General features: G+C 39.9%; 1 protein-coding gene across 13 annotated transcripts in view; it reads right to left on the minus strand.

Annotated features, from left to right (window-relative positions):
- Nucleotides 1-16948, minus strand: part of RARB (retinoic acid receptor beta) — a 319855-nt gene that overhangs the window by 29989 nt on the left and 272918 nt on the right. For all 13 annotated transcript variants that reach the window (XM_090142555.1, XM_090142554.1, XM_031590237.2 and 10 more), the window contains one exon: nt 15645-15786. In XM_090142555.1, coding sequence (XP_089998681.1) covers nt 15645-15786 — 142 coding nt within the window. The remainder of the gene's footprint in view (nt 1-15644; nt 15787-16948) is intronic.

Raw genomic sequence — 16948 nt, forward strand, 5'->3', positions numbered from 1 at the left:
GCGAGAGAGCTGCCAACTGACAACACATCTGAAGAGGCTTGCGTGCACTGTGTATTTCATCAAGCACAAAGAATACATTGCCTCGTGCAATCGTAAATTGAGCTCATGAAAGCAGAGGAACAGTTGTTCCAGATGTGTTTTGAGAAAGGGAGCTATAGTCCTGAACCACAGCGCTAGCCTGTGTTACAGCCTAGGCAGCTTGCAGCCCTGGCCTCCCACTAAGCCAGGGATAATAAAATCAAACAAAGAGCTCAGCTACTATTTACCTATTCCTCTGAAGGTAACGTAGAAAACCCGCACAGAATTTTTTCCTAAGGACAAATGCTTGTTGATACTTAAAAAAAAAAAAAAAAAAAAGTGGGAAAAAAAAGGAAGACTGGGAAGTTATTTCCATCTCTTGACACTTTGAGGAAGGTGGTGTGGCTCTGAAGTGGGAGAAGGCAGCATTCAATCTCCCTGCCAGGACTGCCGCCACCAGATGACCTGCTCTACCAGGAGGCAGCTCAGCAGCATGAGATCATAAGACATGAGGGAAGCACTGCATTACTTAACCAGGTGGACCTAAGAGCACCAGAAGAGCAGTTAACAAATATACTGTTGAGGCTTCACATGTACGTGCAGTCCTGCACAGCTGGTGGGCATGTGCCAGCATCTGCCCATGGAGATAGTTCTGAAACTGGCCCTCATTTTTTAATTAATAATGCTTGCCATTAAAATGTCTTGGTCATAATACCGAAAGTATAGTCTCATCGAATGGTAAAATGACAGAACGATGTGCTCAAAAACTACATTTTTAATTTTCTTCCCAATAGCTGAGCAAATGGAATAAAAAAAGAAAAGCTGTAAACTAGTTTAAAGAAAGGTTTAAAAAAAAAAAAAATCACACTGTGCTTCTTCACAAACCTTAAACTAAGGCTGAGCTCAGGGTGTTGCCTTTCACTCCCAGCCACAGGATCTTCAGCTCTCTGTAGAAGGCTAACCTGAGCTGCAGCATGCTCCCTGGTCAATGGGAATAACACATGCTGGCCGTGTTGGGCTCGGAGCACTTGGCTGGCCGTGTCACCAACTTCCCGTAAATGCAGGGCTGAAGCTGGCGGCTGACACAGGTAGACAAATTAATTCAACTCTGACATCTTGCTGTCCGCTCTGAGACGCTGCACAGGCGAGCTGAGGCTCTAAAAATGTTCCTGCCTCTCAGCCACACATCGTGCCTGGGGTCTCTGAGTTTGGAATAACACCAGGTTTACTGCGACTCTTCAAAGAAACATGCAGTAGGCAAAGGTTGCTGCTTGTGTGTTTAATAAATATTGTTCTATCCATAATTCACATGCAGAAATGCTGCTTTTCATGTATGAACACAGCTCCTCCAGACATCTGCACTCGTGCTTTATGTAGTGGCAGGAGCATTGTGGCAGCACCGGGTCTGATTCCCTCAACACACCTGCAGAAACCCCAGCTGCTTTGACACTCGTGTTAGGACATGAATCACTCCACATGCCTGCACCTAATTATCAGACTGACTATTTTGATATATTCTATTTTTTATGTACAATGACAAAGAAGTTCTTTAAAATATGTTCCAACTGTTCTTGCATTAAAAAAAAATAAATATTTTCTTATCTGGGAGTTAAGTTCTGAAACAGAATAAGTAAACTGGATTACTTAAAAAAGAAGGCATGGTAGCAACTACTGGCTTAAGGAGCTTAATTCTGCCAGACAAGGTCAAGTAACATCAAATCCTGATTTCTCTGTAAGATTTTTTAAAATATCTCCAGTAATGCCAACACATAACCTTTCCACATTAAGTGCTTTCACAGCACACCAGACCAGTCAGAGCTAGTGATCATAGAAGGAGCAAGGCAGACAGACGCTTGTTTCCAGGAAACAGCAACATACTAAAAAAAGAAGCCTTTTTATTGTTGATTTGAAATCAAAGTGATTACTGTGGCCTCTGCCACTTCCACTGTGAGCCCTTACTGCACACAAGGGAGTTTGTTTTCAGAAGGCAAACAGGCGGCAGGTCATCACAGAGTTAACTCAATAAAATAATAATTTCTACTTGGATAAACTGACCTAGTTTTCCCAGACTTCTCTATGAAAACAAAGGATGCAACTTGGACACGAGATGACGTCTGAAGTGGAAGCCAAGGGTTGGGTAAGGAGCCTGGGCTGCATAGCCAGCCCTTAATTAAATGAGGGTGGTGGTCCCCAGTAGACAGAAACTTGCATCACAAGGCGGCAGCACAGCATTAACTGGCATTACTGGCAATTTCTTGTCTTCCTGGCCTTCAACAACATGGAACTCATCACACACCTGTTGGGCACCTCCTTCCAGTAAGGATGGACTTCTAAACAGTCTTTTTAGGAGCAGTCCTCAGGATATTGCTCACGAGGGAAATCACTGATGGTTAGCATGGGCTGAAAGTTGGGATTTTCAAAAGCGTAGCTTCCTTCATTTCATGAAAGAGCCGATGAACAGCTGTGGGACTGCCCCAGAGCCGCAGGCTGCGCAGCAGACCTGTCGCAGATGAGTCCAGCTGGGCCCAGAAGGCACAGCTTGGAGGACAGGAACCAACAAGGATCCATCCTGGCCCCTTGTAACTCATCCCAAGGTTTTGCAAATCTGAACAAACCACAATGTTAACAACTATGCATTTTGGAATTCAAGACAGTGTTATTTTTCAGCAAAACGCTGTTGTGCTGGAATGCCTCCAACCAGCTCAAGTTAAACAATTTGCCCTGAGTGATTGTTCAATGGACGGAAAAGCTAAACTTATGAACAGAAAGAGGCCAGATTCCCCCTCTTTTCTAATCCATCGCACAACATTAGATTAAATACTCGTTAAAAAAAAATGTATATAATGAACTGTTAAGACCAGGGTATCTAGTGATTCCCTTTAATTGCCATTCTTTCTACATTTCCTGGTTCCTAGGGAGCATTTTTAAAGTTCTTCATCCATTATTGCAAGGCTCATCAACCAGAGGGTCATCCCCCCACCTCATACCCCCAGCCAAGAAAAAAGACCCCAAAACTCATAGGGATTAATCCTACAAACCTTGGGGAAGGCAGCTAGTGTATCTATATGGTTTAAAATACATTCACGCTTTGCCATGCATAAATACTAGTAGGAAAAATGTTCCTAATAAACAAATGAAATAGTTATAACTGATTTAGAAAACAGCAGGAGAAGTTGCCAAAAAAAGTTTTGACTCTCTCTTAAGTACAATCCTCAGTAGATTCAAACGAGTAAAATATTTCTGCTTATTCCCTTCTCTCCCTGTGTACTTTTCACTTTATTATGCGAGAGAGTTGAGCATAATGGAGTTGCTTTACCTCCGTAACAGCTATCTTTCTACTTCTATTTCTTTTCTTTTTTATTATTATTTGGATCTCTTTTCAATTTAGAATTATTTTCTGGATGTTTCGACTTAATATCAGTGTTAAAGTGAAGAGGCATTCAAAGAGAAAAAAAGAAGTACTTACACATTCAGTTTTTCTTTCACATTAGAGAAGGAGGCAAACTGAGCATTCCCCTTGTAGAAGGAAGCTGTCAAAAGGTTCTATCGAATTAACAGTTCCCTGTGTCACTTGTTACGGGCATCTGGAGTGCATGAATTTGATCCCCGAGCTCTCAATGGATTGATCAGATGGCGCAACATGGACTACAAGACCAAAAACTGAGCTCTTGTCTTCTGCACTCATCTTTCTGAGATTTCTAATTTGAAGCTGAAGTGCTTGCTCCCTGCCCAGTGAAGGTAGATCAGCATCATCAGAGAATGATTCAAAATTCACTAAACTCTTAATATTCCATCTTCCAGTGTCAACAATTCCTCTGTATCAGAACAAACTTCTCTTTAATGAAATTTCAGAAGTCATACTTTTTTTGAGTAACTCTTCCCCATTGTCTCTCCACTAAAATCAAAATAAACCATCTCATTGATCACCCTGAAGCAGTGTTATGGCAACCAACAGGGTAAGGTAATCTTTTTATGGAAAGAACAGCTCACACAGTGAGGGATGCTGCCCATGTAAAGTGCAACATCACAAAGGATACTCACTGATTCATCTCTTGAGGCCTCCTCTATTGATGCATTTATGCCACAAAATGGCTAATACCTATGCAATAACAGCTTTAGTCTTCTTGGTATATAGAGAAAACTCTCATACAAATAAACATATAATATTTAAAACTCTGAAAAATAATTTTCTATATTTACTGTGCCACTGGGACTCTAAACATACACAGCATATGAAAATGACTAAAAATACTCTGCTCTATCAGAAAATATGTAATTCATGGATTCTTATGAAACATAATGGTTCTCCCATAAACCCAGACAATTCTTGTCAATTTCCATTTTTTCACATCTATTGTGTTATTATTTCCATAACACATGAAATAGTGCAAAGTGTAATTGGCTAGCTGGAGAGAAGAGAAGAGAAGAGAAGAGAAGAGAAGAGAAGAGAAGAGAAGAGAAGAGAAGAGAAGAGAAGAGAAGAGAAGAGAAGAGAAGAGAAGAGAAGAGAAGAGAAGAGAAGAGAAGAGAAGAGAAGAGAAGAGAAGAGAAGAGAAGAGAAGAGAAGAGAAGAGAAGAAAAAAAACAGAACTTTGTTCAGAACAGAAGAGAAGCAGGAGATTTGCAGCAGCATTCCCTGTACCACTGTACAGTAGTAAAGACCAACAGTGGTAAAGATGCTAATGACTAAAACAGATGGAGAGTTAACAAATGAAAATAGCATCTCCAGACTGACCAGAAAACCAAAGCACTATGTTCTCTCTCTTTCAGCTGCACTGTGATCTCTTCATCAAACCATCCGCTGTTGCCAAGTGAATGAAGCACATCTCTTTGCCATAGACACTGTAACATGGCACCCCACATCATTTGGTGAATTTCAGGTGTGCTCATTTCTAAAGAAGAGATGCGGTCATGCTTGCAGCAGTCTTAAAAAGCTCATCTTCCAATATCACTCAATTTCTATCTGCAGTGTTATAAACTGTCTTCACTACTAAATTTTCCCATTTGATTTAATGCTTTCTTTTCTGACTTTCATGTCTTATGGGAAGAATTTCTACGGTTTAAATTCATTCAGTTCTGACTCCAAGAAAACACCGAAGGTAATCAGCTGACTTAATGCGGTAAAAAACAGTCCCAAATGCAAAATGCACAGCACTATGCCAGCGATTCTTCTTCCCACAAGTTTGAAGACTAAGAATGTTTAAAAATATAATGCACTGAAAACGATACAAATGTACCACGCTTTGTTAGTCTGTCATTTTAAATGGCTCGTAAAGTCCTCCCTCAGAGGATTTGACTTAAATCATTCATTAACTTGAGTCTGATGGCTTTGTCCTGGAAAGGGAGAAGAACATGGATTTCTCTAACGTAACCCAATTCCCTAACAGAAACAAAAACAACCTGATGAAATCCAGTTACTAAAAGCACGTATCGTACCCGAAGCAGAAGCGTAAATAAATTAATTACCAAGTGAGCTCTGTCAGCAAAATTCAATTTTATGAGGAGTTCTTAAATTAACATTTTACTTGCTTAAAAGTTTTAAAAAAGAAAGCAAGAAAGAAAAGTAGGTCAGCATGTTTCCCCAGCATGTATTTTTGACTCCATTAAAACTGTCTGTCAGATGACTAACCAAGCCTGTAATCCAACTAAAAGCATGTTTGCTTTTTGTTGCACTTTTTGCCAGGGGAAAGGAAGAATTCCACTCAGCTCTAACTCTGAAATTCGGATAAACGTCTCAAGAGATCAGATAATTTCCTCACATTTACCTACCAAATCAATTTGTATTGATGATGAGCAACTGGTTATGGATTAATGACACTGAGAACAATCCCATAGATGACTAAATGCTCGCTGGCCTTAGGCACTGCCTGCAAGGCTATACGCTACCATTTTTTTAAGTAAGTCAGTTTCAGAACTGCCACTGTGTGATTGACAGACATTTGACTTAAGACTTAAATTTTTAAGACTTAAACATTCAGAGTTTTCATAAATGTGTCGACATGCAAACAACTACCAGAATAAAGGTAGGAGGGGCAAAACTGTTCCTGTTAGATTTTACAGAGCTAAAGAAAACTGAAAATCCCAATGCCTTATGATCTTTCTTTTGCTAATATTAACAACAAAATGATGTTTTAGCTAGGATAAAGAGGGTGTTATTTCTCCAGCATGTATGCCATCTAACTAAAAAATCCTGTACGCTTTCCATGTGAGCACTAAGAAACAGGAGATTAACTGTTCCAATGTATTTTAAATTGAGCATGTGATACCAAGTCAAACTGAAAACAAATCATGGCTATTTTTATAGCACAGTCCTAGGGCTAGCATCCCCGTAGCAGGAGTTGCAATGTGTCAGCTGGCTTATCACAGGCATGGCAATGGAAAACTCTCTCTGCTATAACAATTCATACAGTGGATGAAAGCAAACTGTGAGACTCTGACAGCAGCAGAGGGAAATCCATGGCCTCATCTACTTCTGTAGAGATCTTCTTAACGAGTCTTTGAGAGCCTACTCATTTCCAAGTGGCTTCTTTTTATCTTCCACGCTATCAGTATGGGAGTCACTCCCACTGGGAGGTCAGCACAGTCTTTGCTTCTTTGCATTCTGCAGAAAAAACCTATCTACAACAAGAGTATCTCCAGAAAAAGCTTCACCAGGAAAACGGAGGAGTAAGTTTGCAGATACAAATCATCTGGAGGATGTGTGCATTCTCATATGTTCTCCTATGTGTAAGGACCAAACACGTGTCTCCTCTGATACTGAGTCCTCCAGGCACTTTTAGGTTGCTGCAGTTCAGTCATCCCAGAACTCTTGGGAACAATTTATGGCACTTCTCATGAACCTTGACTACTGCAGATAACATTTTCGGGTTGGCCTGACAACCAAATAAGCCATGTTTAGCTTCAAGGTCCAGGACACTGGCAATTTGCTCGTTCCCATACTGATATTTATCTCATCAACATTTCTCCATCGGTCAGATTCAACATCCAAAAATAAAAAAAGCATTCAAAGGAAGAAAAAAAATGCACAGCTACAGTCAGCAGAGAAACCACAAGGTGCCAGTAGAAAGCACAGTCGCATGGCACAACGGCAATTAGGAAAAAGAGATGCATCAAAGATGCCCCATGCCCCCAAACAAGAAAATGATCTGAATGAGGAATAGGAAGCAGTGAACTGAGTGCATAAAGAAAGAATGGAAGCTCTGAAACAAAGCTTTTGAGGTCATGGGATTGGGGTCTCAGCCGTTATGTCTGCATGACCAAGCAAGCGTGGCCTCAGCCCTGCATTTTCGAGCACATGAGCCAGGAAGGGACAGACTACCTCCAGATTTCCCATCTGCTCTTATAGCAACACTGCCTGGCACAAGGCAGAGAGGATAACACAGGTTTTTGTTTTTTTTTTCCTACATGACAGCAGTTTGGATACTAAACTCAAGTGGTGGTAAAGGCCATCTACACTGAATGCATAGAGTCAGCGCGTTACAATAACCCCCCCCCCCCCCACACACACACGCCAAAACCAAAGTGGGGGACAAGAAATAACAGAAAAAGACCACAGAAGTAATCAGACTCATGTGAAGTGAAAATACACAAAGGTGTGAAATGAAAACTCTGAAGTTTCAGTGCCGCTAACCGTTCCCACAATAGAGACAGACCTCTGAAGGAGGTGCCATGGGGCTGCCACAGAAACTGAATATCAACAGAGACATGACTGGTCTATGAGCTTGTGCTCTCTGTAAAGTAAGAAAGGGTTCAATCAGGTCAGAGGGCTTTAATAAAGCTGCTGAATAGTAACGCATACTTCACTTGAGTGTGCAGCAGATGTAGGCCCTGGCTGCTTTGAAGAAATTAGACTGTGTATGCTTTGTGCTTTTCTCTAGCTGTAATTATTTCCAAGTTATACAGTTGCTATATTGACAAGTTATGCATACAAGGTCTCCATGTCATTCAGCGGAACTTCCTCCACAGGAGAAGATCAAGAGGCATTCAGAAAGTCCAGAAGTTCCTGACATCTAATTGACACCTTTTCTTTTCTTACGGGGCATCTGTTTCAGAGCATTACTGGGTCCTGCAGCGAAAGCAGTTAGCATAGTACCTCCAGAAATGCCACAACTTTAATAAAACACCTTGTTAAGCAGAAGGTAAGAAGGGTGCACTCTCACAGTCCTGCAGGATTAGAATTTACAGGCACGGACAAAGGCTGAGGAGAGCATCTGGTAACTTCTGCAAGGGTCCACGTTGTCATAGAGACCGCCGGGAGCAGCCGCAAGTTCACTGAGGCAGCCATACCTCAGTGAGTGAGTCTTAATGCAACTTCCAGCTGAGGACATGCAATCAATCTCTGTGTGAGCTTATTGAAGGGATTCCCTTTATGCTTACTCAGTCCTCAAGAGCCCAAACGAGGGAAAAGGTTTTAAGATATATATATTTTATTACTTTTAAAGACAAGGCAAGGCCCAGAGCTTCCTTTGGATTAAAGGGAGGAGGAAAAAAAAAAAAGATAACTGTTTCCTTTGAACAAGAAATTATGTGAAACATCAAAATCTTGACAAAGACAGTCAATTTAATGATTAAAAAGAAAAAAAAAGGATGGAAAGAATAATTCTAGGGCAGCCAGGCTGGCCATGTGCAATGCTGTCTTCCCTCTCTCCAGAGAATCCCCCACAGAGGCAGCCCCAGGGCCCAAAATCTCGCTGTTGCCCTTCTCCCATCCCGCTCTGACTGCCTCACTCCCTCTGATACTGTCAAATGCAGGAGGTCCCCTTTCTCCCTCCTCTCTCCATGCCTTTCTCCCGACATGTCCCTCCCCAGTGGCATCTGACCCCTGGGTAATTTCCCTGGAGACAGCAGCACCTCTGCCCCTCTCCAGGTCCCTGCTCCTGTCTCCGGGCTCAGTTCCAACACTTGGGAGGTTTGGAGCTGCCAAAAAGAAACGCAGAACCAGTGCCAAGGGTTGTTTACTGGCGGGGGTCTTCAATTCTTAGCTTACACATGAGGAAGAAAAAAAATTATGTTGCAGATCTAGCATGCTATGATTTAGAGTTGCAGCCATTTGTGCAATGCCTGAAAGGCAATGAACAGAAGAGAAAAGAGAACTTCAGGACTCTATTTGTACTTCTTAACATTTTAGGATATAAAGATCAGACTAATTACCAAAGAGTCTTGACTTGAGCAAGGTTCACTAATCACGCTCTGCTTGAGAAATCAGGAGAGAATTTACTTAGCCGCATCATGAAAGGTGCCAATAAATTGTTCAGCTGGAGAGTTAACATAATAAAAAAAATCATTTTTTACGTTATTTTCTTTAGCAGTTTATTAATTGCTGCCTGAAATACTTTTCTGAAACACAACGAGCTGCAAATGAATTCATGGGCTATTAATCTGCTGTACATGGCACTGGAGGGAAAGCTCATTAGGTGAGTTGATGCAATTACTGCTATTACATAACCATCTTCACAGAACATAGAGTAAATTATGAATAATAACATTCAACCTAAGTTGCTCCTTCAAACATTAAAGCTGGCAAGTGAAAGACATGCAAAATCAGGAGGAAAGGCTAAAGCACAGAAGACAGATCGTTCTGAAGAGAAAAAAGGAAAAGCATAAATGCTTCTTTTAAGACATAAAATCGATGTAAAAAGCAAAAGATGTTCCTTTAATGATGAGAAACAGCATGCAAAAAAGTAGAAATCAGTTCTTTACGACGGAATATTAATTATATATAAATCATTTTCAACTATCAAGCTCAGCAAAGTGTGCGTTATCTCTAACAGAGGACAGAATGACAGAAGAAAACTGTTTTTTGTAGCAGGAAAATCTTTTATGCTAGTTTTGCTCTGATTTTACAGTTATCCCCATCAGTGATACTGAGTATTTGTGGGTAACTTTTAAAAGGCTCTAGTTCCTCAGACTGAAAGAATAAATACAAATATTCTTATGTGATCAGAAACTGAAAAAGAAACACGCAACCTTAATGAACAAACTGAAAAAACAGGGATCTGTATAGCTTGATTACTGTTTCTCCAATATCTGCATACTCAAATTCTTAATTTTTTTTTTTTGTATTTTCACACTTTATATATTTCACCTTATAATACAAGGTCAGTAAAAAGTCATCGTTTTCTTCTATCAAGATAGAAAAATGAGTCTAATGAGCTTGTAACATTTGGAGAGAAGTCTCAGAACAGAATTCAGGGTTTTCTGATTTCTACTCTGATCTTTCAGTTGTGCCTCTTGAGGAACCAATGTGAGTCAGTAGGCGAGGTAACTACTCTGGAATGTTTGAAAAAGCCCCCAGCCACTCTATGGTATTTAGGCATCTAGTTAAAAATCTAGCCTATAGCAAAGCAATTCTTATATCTAGTACTGACTGCTGGGAAAAAAAATAATCAAAAAAACCACTTTAGTTCTGAATTAAAGCATTTAAGTCAAGATTCCATGCACTCTAATTAATACATGTTAAAATTACATTAGATCATCAGCACGAGCTTCCGAAACGCAGCTACACAGACTAGCTCTCTACTCAGCAACTCATGGGAGTTGGAACTGCACTTCAGTAAGGAGTCTGGAAGAAAATGAAACAGAAGTATAACGTAGAAAATATAAACATGACAGTTCTTCAAGTTGATGTTTCCTGGTTGCTGATTTAAACCAGAATTAAAGTAAGTAAATCAATTCAATCTATTGTTCAGTAGCAGAATGTAATCATATGTTCTGAGAAGCACGGACATTTAAATATCGTAAGACTTTGTAGTCTGTGACAAAAAACAATGCACATTTCTGAGCAAGCTTAAAAAAAAACAAAACAAATTCAGAACACAAAACCTGGATTCTTTCCACTTCATGGTAATTCCCCAGCATTCCCTGCCTTCCTCCTTTCTCTCCCTCCAGGGAGGTTAATTGTAAGCAGATTTACTAATCTGAACATTGCTTCAGTGCATTGAAGCAATCTGGAACAATAACTCTGTGCCTTTATAAACATAATTTTGCTCTATTAGAGCTCACTGCAGATGAGGCTGATGCCAGCACAGAGGGCTTTTCTGTGCTACACCACAGTACATGGGCTGGGAGTGTGTCCGAGATGGACCCAATAGTTCACCAAGCACAGTGAAAATGCTTGCAGGCTACATTTTGTAAAAGAGGAAGGATGGAAGTGGAAGAGTTGCTAGGCTAAGCTGAGCAATTGTGGCAGAAGGAAGCTTCGTTTTCCTTCCCCTGTACCCTGGAATAAATCCAGTTTAGGTTTTCCTTTAGGGCTTTCCTTTAGACAGTCCCTGTGCAAGTGGAATCCAGTTTCAGCTGGGTCCTGCAGATATTATTTCACCTTACAAACTATACATTCCAGCACCCTGATTGAAAGAGTCTATTTTATCATGTTAGACTTCTGCCCAGCTTCCCGCATGCTCCCTTAATTGTGCAAGGCAGCAGTGTTCGTGTGACCTCTCGTTAACTCCCGAGGACTGAGGTCTGTGCATTCAGACAACAGAGTGCTTCTTGCTGACACCTGGGGTCAGGCCAAGGATGGCGCTTCGACATTAGCTTAGAGATCACGTAATCAAAGGGCAAAGGTTAGTTTCCTAAGGCTCTCAATCACATAATAAGGCAGTGTCAGCCTTACTGCCTTCTCACTTCGGTGACAGCAAAAAAAAAAAACAAAAAAAAAAACCTATTTGATCACAATTTGTCTCTACAGGTCAATTAAGAAAAAATTAACAGGCTGGAAGGATATAAAGGAGAGAGATCTTTTGGAGTGGGGTTCAGAGCTTCAGCTGCACCTACACACTTCTGAACAAGCTTCTGAGCACTCACAAATGAATTTACAACAAGACCTAAACGTGATACACTGCTAGTGGAAGGTTTGGCTCTGGGCTGTTCTACTTAGAGGTGCAGCTTAGGTTGCAGGAACACAAGTCTGGAGTTTTTGAAGCCAGGGATCTGAGGAAAGACAGCAGAGCTTTGTTTCAAAGTCTGTTTTGCCCGGTTGTAGGATGATAAGCCTGCCATCACTGACTCGTTTCCCCCTCACACCTTTTGTCTTGTCTGTTTGGAGCACAAACTTTTTGCAACAGCAACTACACAATGAAAGACGGTCCCTGTGCTAGTGGGATCCAGTTTCAGCTGGGTCCTGCAGATATTATCACAATACAAATAGCTCCATTGGTGCCCTGGAGGCAGGCTTGTTATTGACCTCTCTTGATCAGATCTGGGGACTAAAATGGGGTCGAAGATAGCTTTTTTCCCTCTACGAACAAAACAACCTATAAAGAAATGCAAATTTGGTGCATTCCTTCGTCTCACTTCATTCTCCAAAACAAGATAAAAGCATACAAGAAATGCTCAGTGTCTCTTCTCTTCCAACACACCGTATCTCCATCCTTAAAATCTTACTTATAACACTGGCTAGGCAGCAAGTTCTGATCTCTGATGTTTGTGTGCAACACTCATTAAACTCAAAAGGTGCTGCATATGCAAGTACTTTAGCATGCCTTTAAAGGCAGAACAAATAAGAACATGACCATAGCGTTTAAGCATGGATTACTCTGTGTATTGAAATTCTGCATTTACTCCTCCTCAGCTCCTGGGAACTGACCCTTGTGGTTCCTATTTGCAGCTGCCCACTGTGATTACCTTCCCCATTTGGGACTGGTTTGAACATTGTAGGCTTGTTTCCCTATGAGACTTCTCTGAAACTTATTTCTATCCTTTGTTCATAGCTTTCGCATTACAAGGTAAAAGAACTGTAAGAAGAAAGAAAAGCAAAATAGCAAAATGCCAGTAAATTATTCAGGGAGATAACTACCTCCTACCAAAAAAAAGGGGGGGGGGGGAAGCCCTCTGACAACTACTCCTTCGTTTACATAAACTTCTAAAGAAATAAAAGAAAAAAGAGTTGAAACCTGGAGACACTTATGAAAGAAATCAGATAAGAAAATAGTTTATCAAATCTCTTAAGAGTTGAGAAGTTCCTGTTTATGACGGGATAACACAGAATCGCTTCAGTCTTAGTTTCTAAACCAAGAAGACAAGATGCTCTGCAAATTGATGACATTTAAAATAATTCTCTACTCCTTTGCATATACTTTCTACAGAAATACAGCTGGAAAACATCCCTCACTTCCCCCCCCAGGATCCTCTGAGCTCCCCCTCCAGTCTGGTATCCCCTCTTTCAGAGCCTGTAGTGGTTTAGATAAGGCAACTGCCAAATGGCAATTTCACTCTGTTAACCCTAGGAAATATGCAGACCAAAGCCTTAATTCTTGATTGTAAAACTTCAATTATCCCATGAGAGAAAACCATCTATTATCTAATAGGCACTTTACAGTTTTACTAAGTAACTTTACTTAACATGTTAGCAACATTGCTGGTATTTCCAAAGCCTACTCTGATGTGACGTTACAGTGTTTAATAAGATTACTATTTCACGTCAGCAATAAAATCCTTCAAAATCCAGGGCCAGCAAACCCTGAGTTGAAGAAATCTTTCTTCTCCCCCAAACTATATCGTTTTTATCAACAAAGTTTCATATGTACAGATATATATGCAGTCATATAGCTAAGAACAAAATCCTTCTCGTTTCATCTTGCATCTCTGTGCATCTTTGTACTTAGCCTACTGATGCTTACCTCCTCCTTTACTCTCGTTGTGGTCTCCATTCAGTAAACCTATACACAATGCTTGTTATCATCAACTACTCTTTTTGCAAAAAGGTAAGGAATTCTGGGCAGGACTACTGCTATCACCACAGGCTGCCTTCTAGGATTATCTGGACATTTCATTTACTGTAAATAATAGCACTAAGATGATGTGGCAATCTATGATATTGTCATATTCTATTTCTCACCCTAAGATATCTGACATGCAGGTAAGTGCTGTGGTCGCTGGTGGCCCTAGCAGGTTATATAAATCTTTGAACAGAAGACATCTTTTGCATGACTACTCTCAGTGGTCTACATTCTCCCTCCTAGATCAGTACTCCAATAAAGCTGCATTTCAACTACACAAGAAAACTAGAAACCACAACAATAAGGACAGTGAAGTCATGGAAAACCTAAGATCTCTTTGCTACTCCATTTCCTTGAGACTTGACGCTGGGCCATTTTCAGCAACCACAGTTTTCAGATTTCGAGGGAAGGAAGTGGAAATATTTTTAGTGATCCTAAACATGCATCTAGCCCAATCTCTGGCTCCTTCTGGAGGAGGAGAGAGTGGGAGAGAAAAAAAAAAGAATAAAACCAGGACAGATCATTGTGGCACTGGGACCTGTTTCTATTCCTTTTCCTACCCAAGGATGCAGAATAGAACTACTGAGAAGTGTAATGCAACTTAGGAAGGAAAAATGCTGAATATGAGAATGTATTTAAGTCACAATTCCATCATAAATGTCTCATGTTCATTTTTTTGTCCCATCTTGAAGTCTCACTAAGGAGAGATTGAGCGAAGGAAAGTAAGGAGGTGGTATCAGGAAGTTTTTTTCTTCTCTTTGCTCAAACTCCACATTTCTACACTGTTTATTATTTGAACTAATCTATTGAAATCAGGAACATCCCTGACAGAGGTAAAAACCCTCAATATTCAAGAAAGTCACTATGCCAAAGATTTTTTTCTTACTATCATCACTACATTTTTCACTGTTGTCTCTAAAATGAGAATCTTCTAAGCATTATCCCTTAGAAACTTGAGATTAGTTTTTTTTTATCTAGACTTTCCTGATTGACAGGGATATCAACAACATGGAAAAAGGGAAAAATTGCATATTTCTATCTGTATATTTTAAAATGCTAATTTGAAGAGCATAACTGAGATTTCTAGAAAAGAAGGCATGAAAAAATCACTTTTTGTGTTGTGTACTTGACAGTACTTGTTTGTACTCAAGTTTACTGCCTTTGTGGGTTTAGAAGAAGATTAATTGGCTTGTTGGAGTCCTTTTGAAAGGTGAAACAAGTAAGAACAGAAGACTCAAGGCCACTGTACCATCAGCATACACTGTACCACCGGCGTAAACTGGTGTTAACATCAGAAGAAGAGTCTCTTTGCAGAAGCATCTACACTAGGACAAGGGAGAAGGTGCAAGGCTGAAGATGGCTGTTATGTGCTGCACGTAGGCCATCAAGAGGTCCTTGCGTAAAGATACCCTGAGCTAACCCCCAGACTTGCCAGGCAACAAAGCCACGAGCTGGTAACTATGGCCGAGGAAAGACTGAAACAGAGCTTAAGAAGCCAGCACTATTTCCCCTATGCTCCTTGACCCAAGGAGTGATTTCTAGAATACAGGGGAGATAATCCGAACTTAAAGCAAGCATCTGTGTTTTTTTTTTTGTTGTTTTTTTTTTGCTTTACTAAGTGAAATGATCCACTTAGAAAGTTTTCACATCCACACAGTTTGGTCACGTTGCACAAGCAGCATGTTGCTCCATTAGTTCTTAAGAACTAATGTCAGCATTTGGCTGCAAAGTTGAGAACTCAGAAGTTAGTAAAGTACGTTGTGTGCAAGTTCAAACTCCGTTCTGTGCATATGAATGTAGACATTGGCTTCAATTGTCTAATTGCATAGAATCTTTCTTCCCTTGGGACTGTCATACACATACACTTAGGGTATGACAAACAATATATTGTTTCTGAAGACAACTTACATTCTTTGGACATTCCCACTTCAAAGCACTTCTGTAGTCTGCAGTACTGGCAACGATTTCTGGTAACTTTATTGATAACACAGTTCTTATCTCTATGACATGTGTAAACCATGTTCTTCTGGATACTCCTGCGGAAAAAGCCCTGAAATCAAGAAAAAAAGAAATCAAATAAACCTTTGAGCTTCCCATAACTCTTAGAGACAGGCACTAACATTGCTTTAAAATAACAAAATAAATTCAAAGTTATAATTGGAGTATGGCATCTTTAAAGACTCACTCTTACTATAATTAAATGCTGCTTTTTTTGCAGCATAAAGGCTCATCTCTTAAGTAAAAATTAAATGATGCAACCGAAAGCCAAAATAAATGAAACTAAAACTACTAACGCCACTCAGGAAATGGAGCCCTAGATTTTTATACAAAGGTTCAAATAAAAACTGAACTGGGTAAACAATGCTTTCTTAATTGATCCACTTGGAAGTCTAATACTCATTCAGCAATCGAGAGTCTCTTTCAGCCTAAAGATTCCTTTTTTTTTTTTTTTTTTTTTTTAATATGCACATACATTCAGTAGTTTGAATGCTGCATGTTAAGAAGTGAAATAATTTGAAATCCAGGTCTTTTAGCTGTCTGAACTCCTACAGCAATTAATTAGGCTTCTGCAGGTGGAAGAGTTCCAGCATCAGGTTATTGAGTTGTAAACTTGTAAAAGTCACCAATTACAGCATTTTTCTTATTTAGATACAGCTGTGAAAATAATCATGCAATTATAATGATCTTGAACAGAAATTAAGAGAACTAGAGATCTGGTTTATACTCAGGGAACAACAATTGCCTAGATTCCTCCTTTGGCAAGTAAAAAACAGTCATTAATGGCAAGGTTAGCTGGCGCAGAAAAAAAGGTAAAACTGAGTTAATTTCTTTATCTGAACTAAAAAACAAGCTGTAGATAATATCATATAATAATCAAGGAGAAAAAAGAGGATTACTTTAAGCATTTTAGAGATCTACCCCCAGATATTCAGTGAAAGTATTTCTGTAACAGACATCTGGACATTTGACAGTACCATTTAACCTTCTCACTCAGATTTTGAAAATCATTTCATCAAGTGCCAGGGTCACATTTCAGTCAACATCACAGCATTATGGAAGAAGAGTTAGCAATTTAATATTTGTTGGAGGGCTTGAGAGGTTAAGGCTCTTCAACCAGTCACATGTTTATACCCCACAGGGAAGTGGTAAATGCGATGCCACAGATGATAGCTCTGTACCCACAATGTGTATGTCTGAAGATGTAATCATAG

This window comes from Phasianus colchicus, chromosome 6, assembly GCF_987193195.1.
Source record: "Phasianus colchicus chromosome 6, bPhaCol1.hap1.1, whole genome shotgun sequence".
NCBI lineage: Eukaryota > Metazoa > Chordata > Aves > Galliformes > Phasianidae > Phasianus > Phasianus colchicus.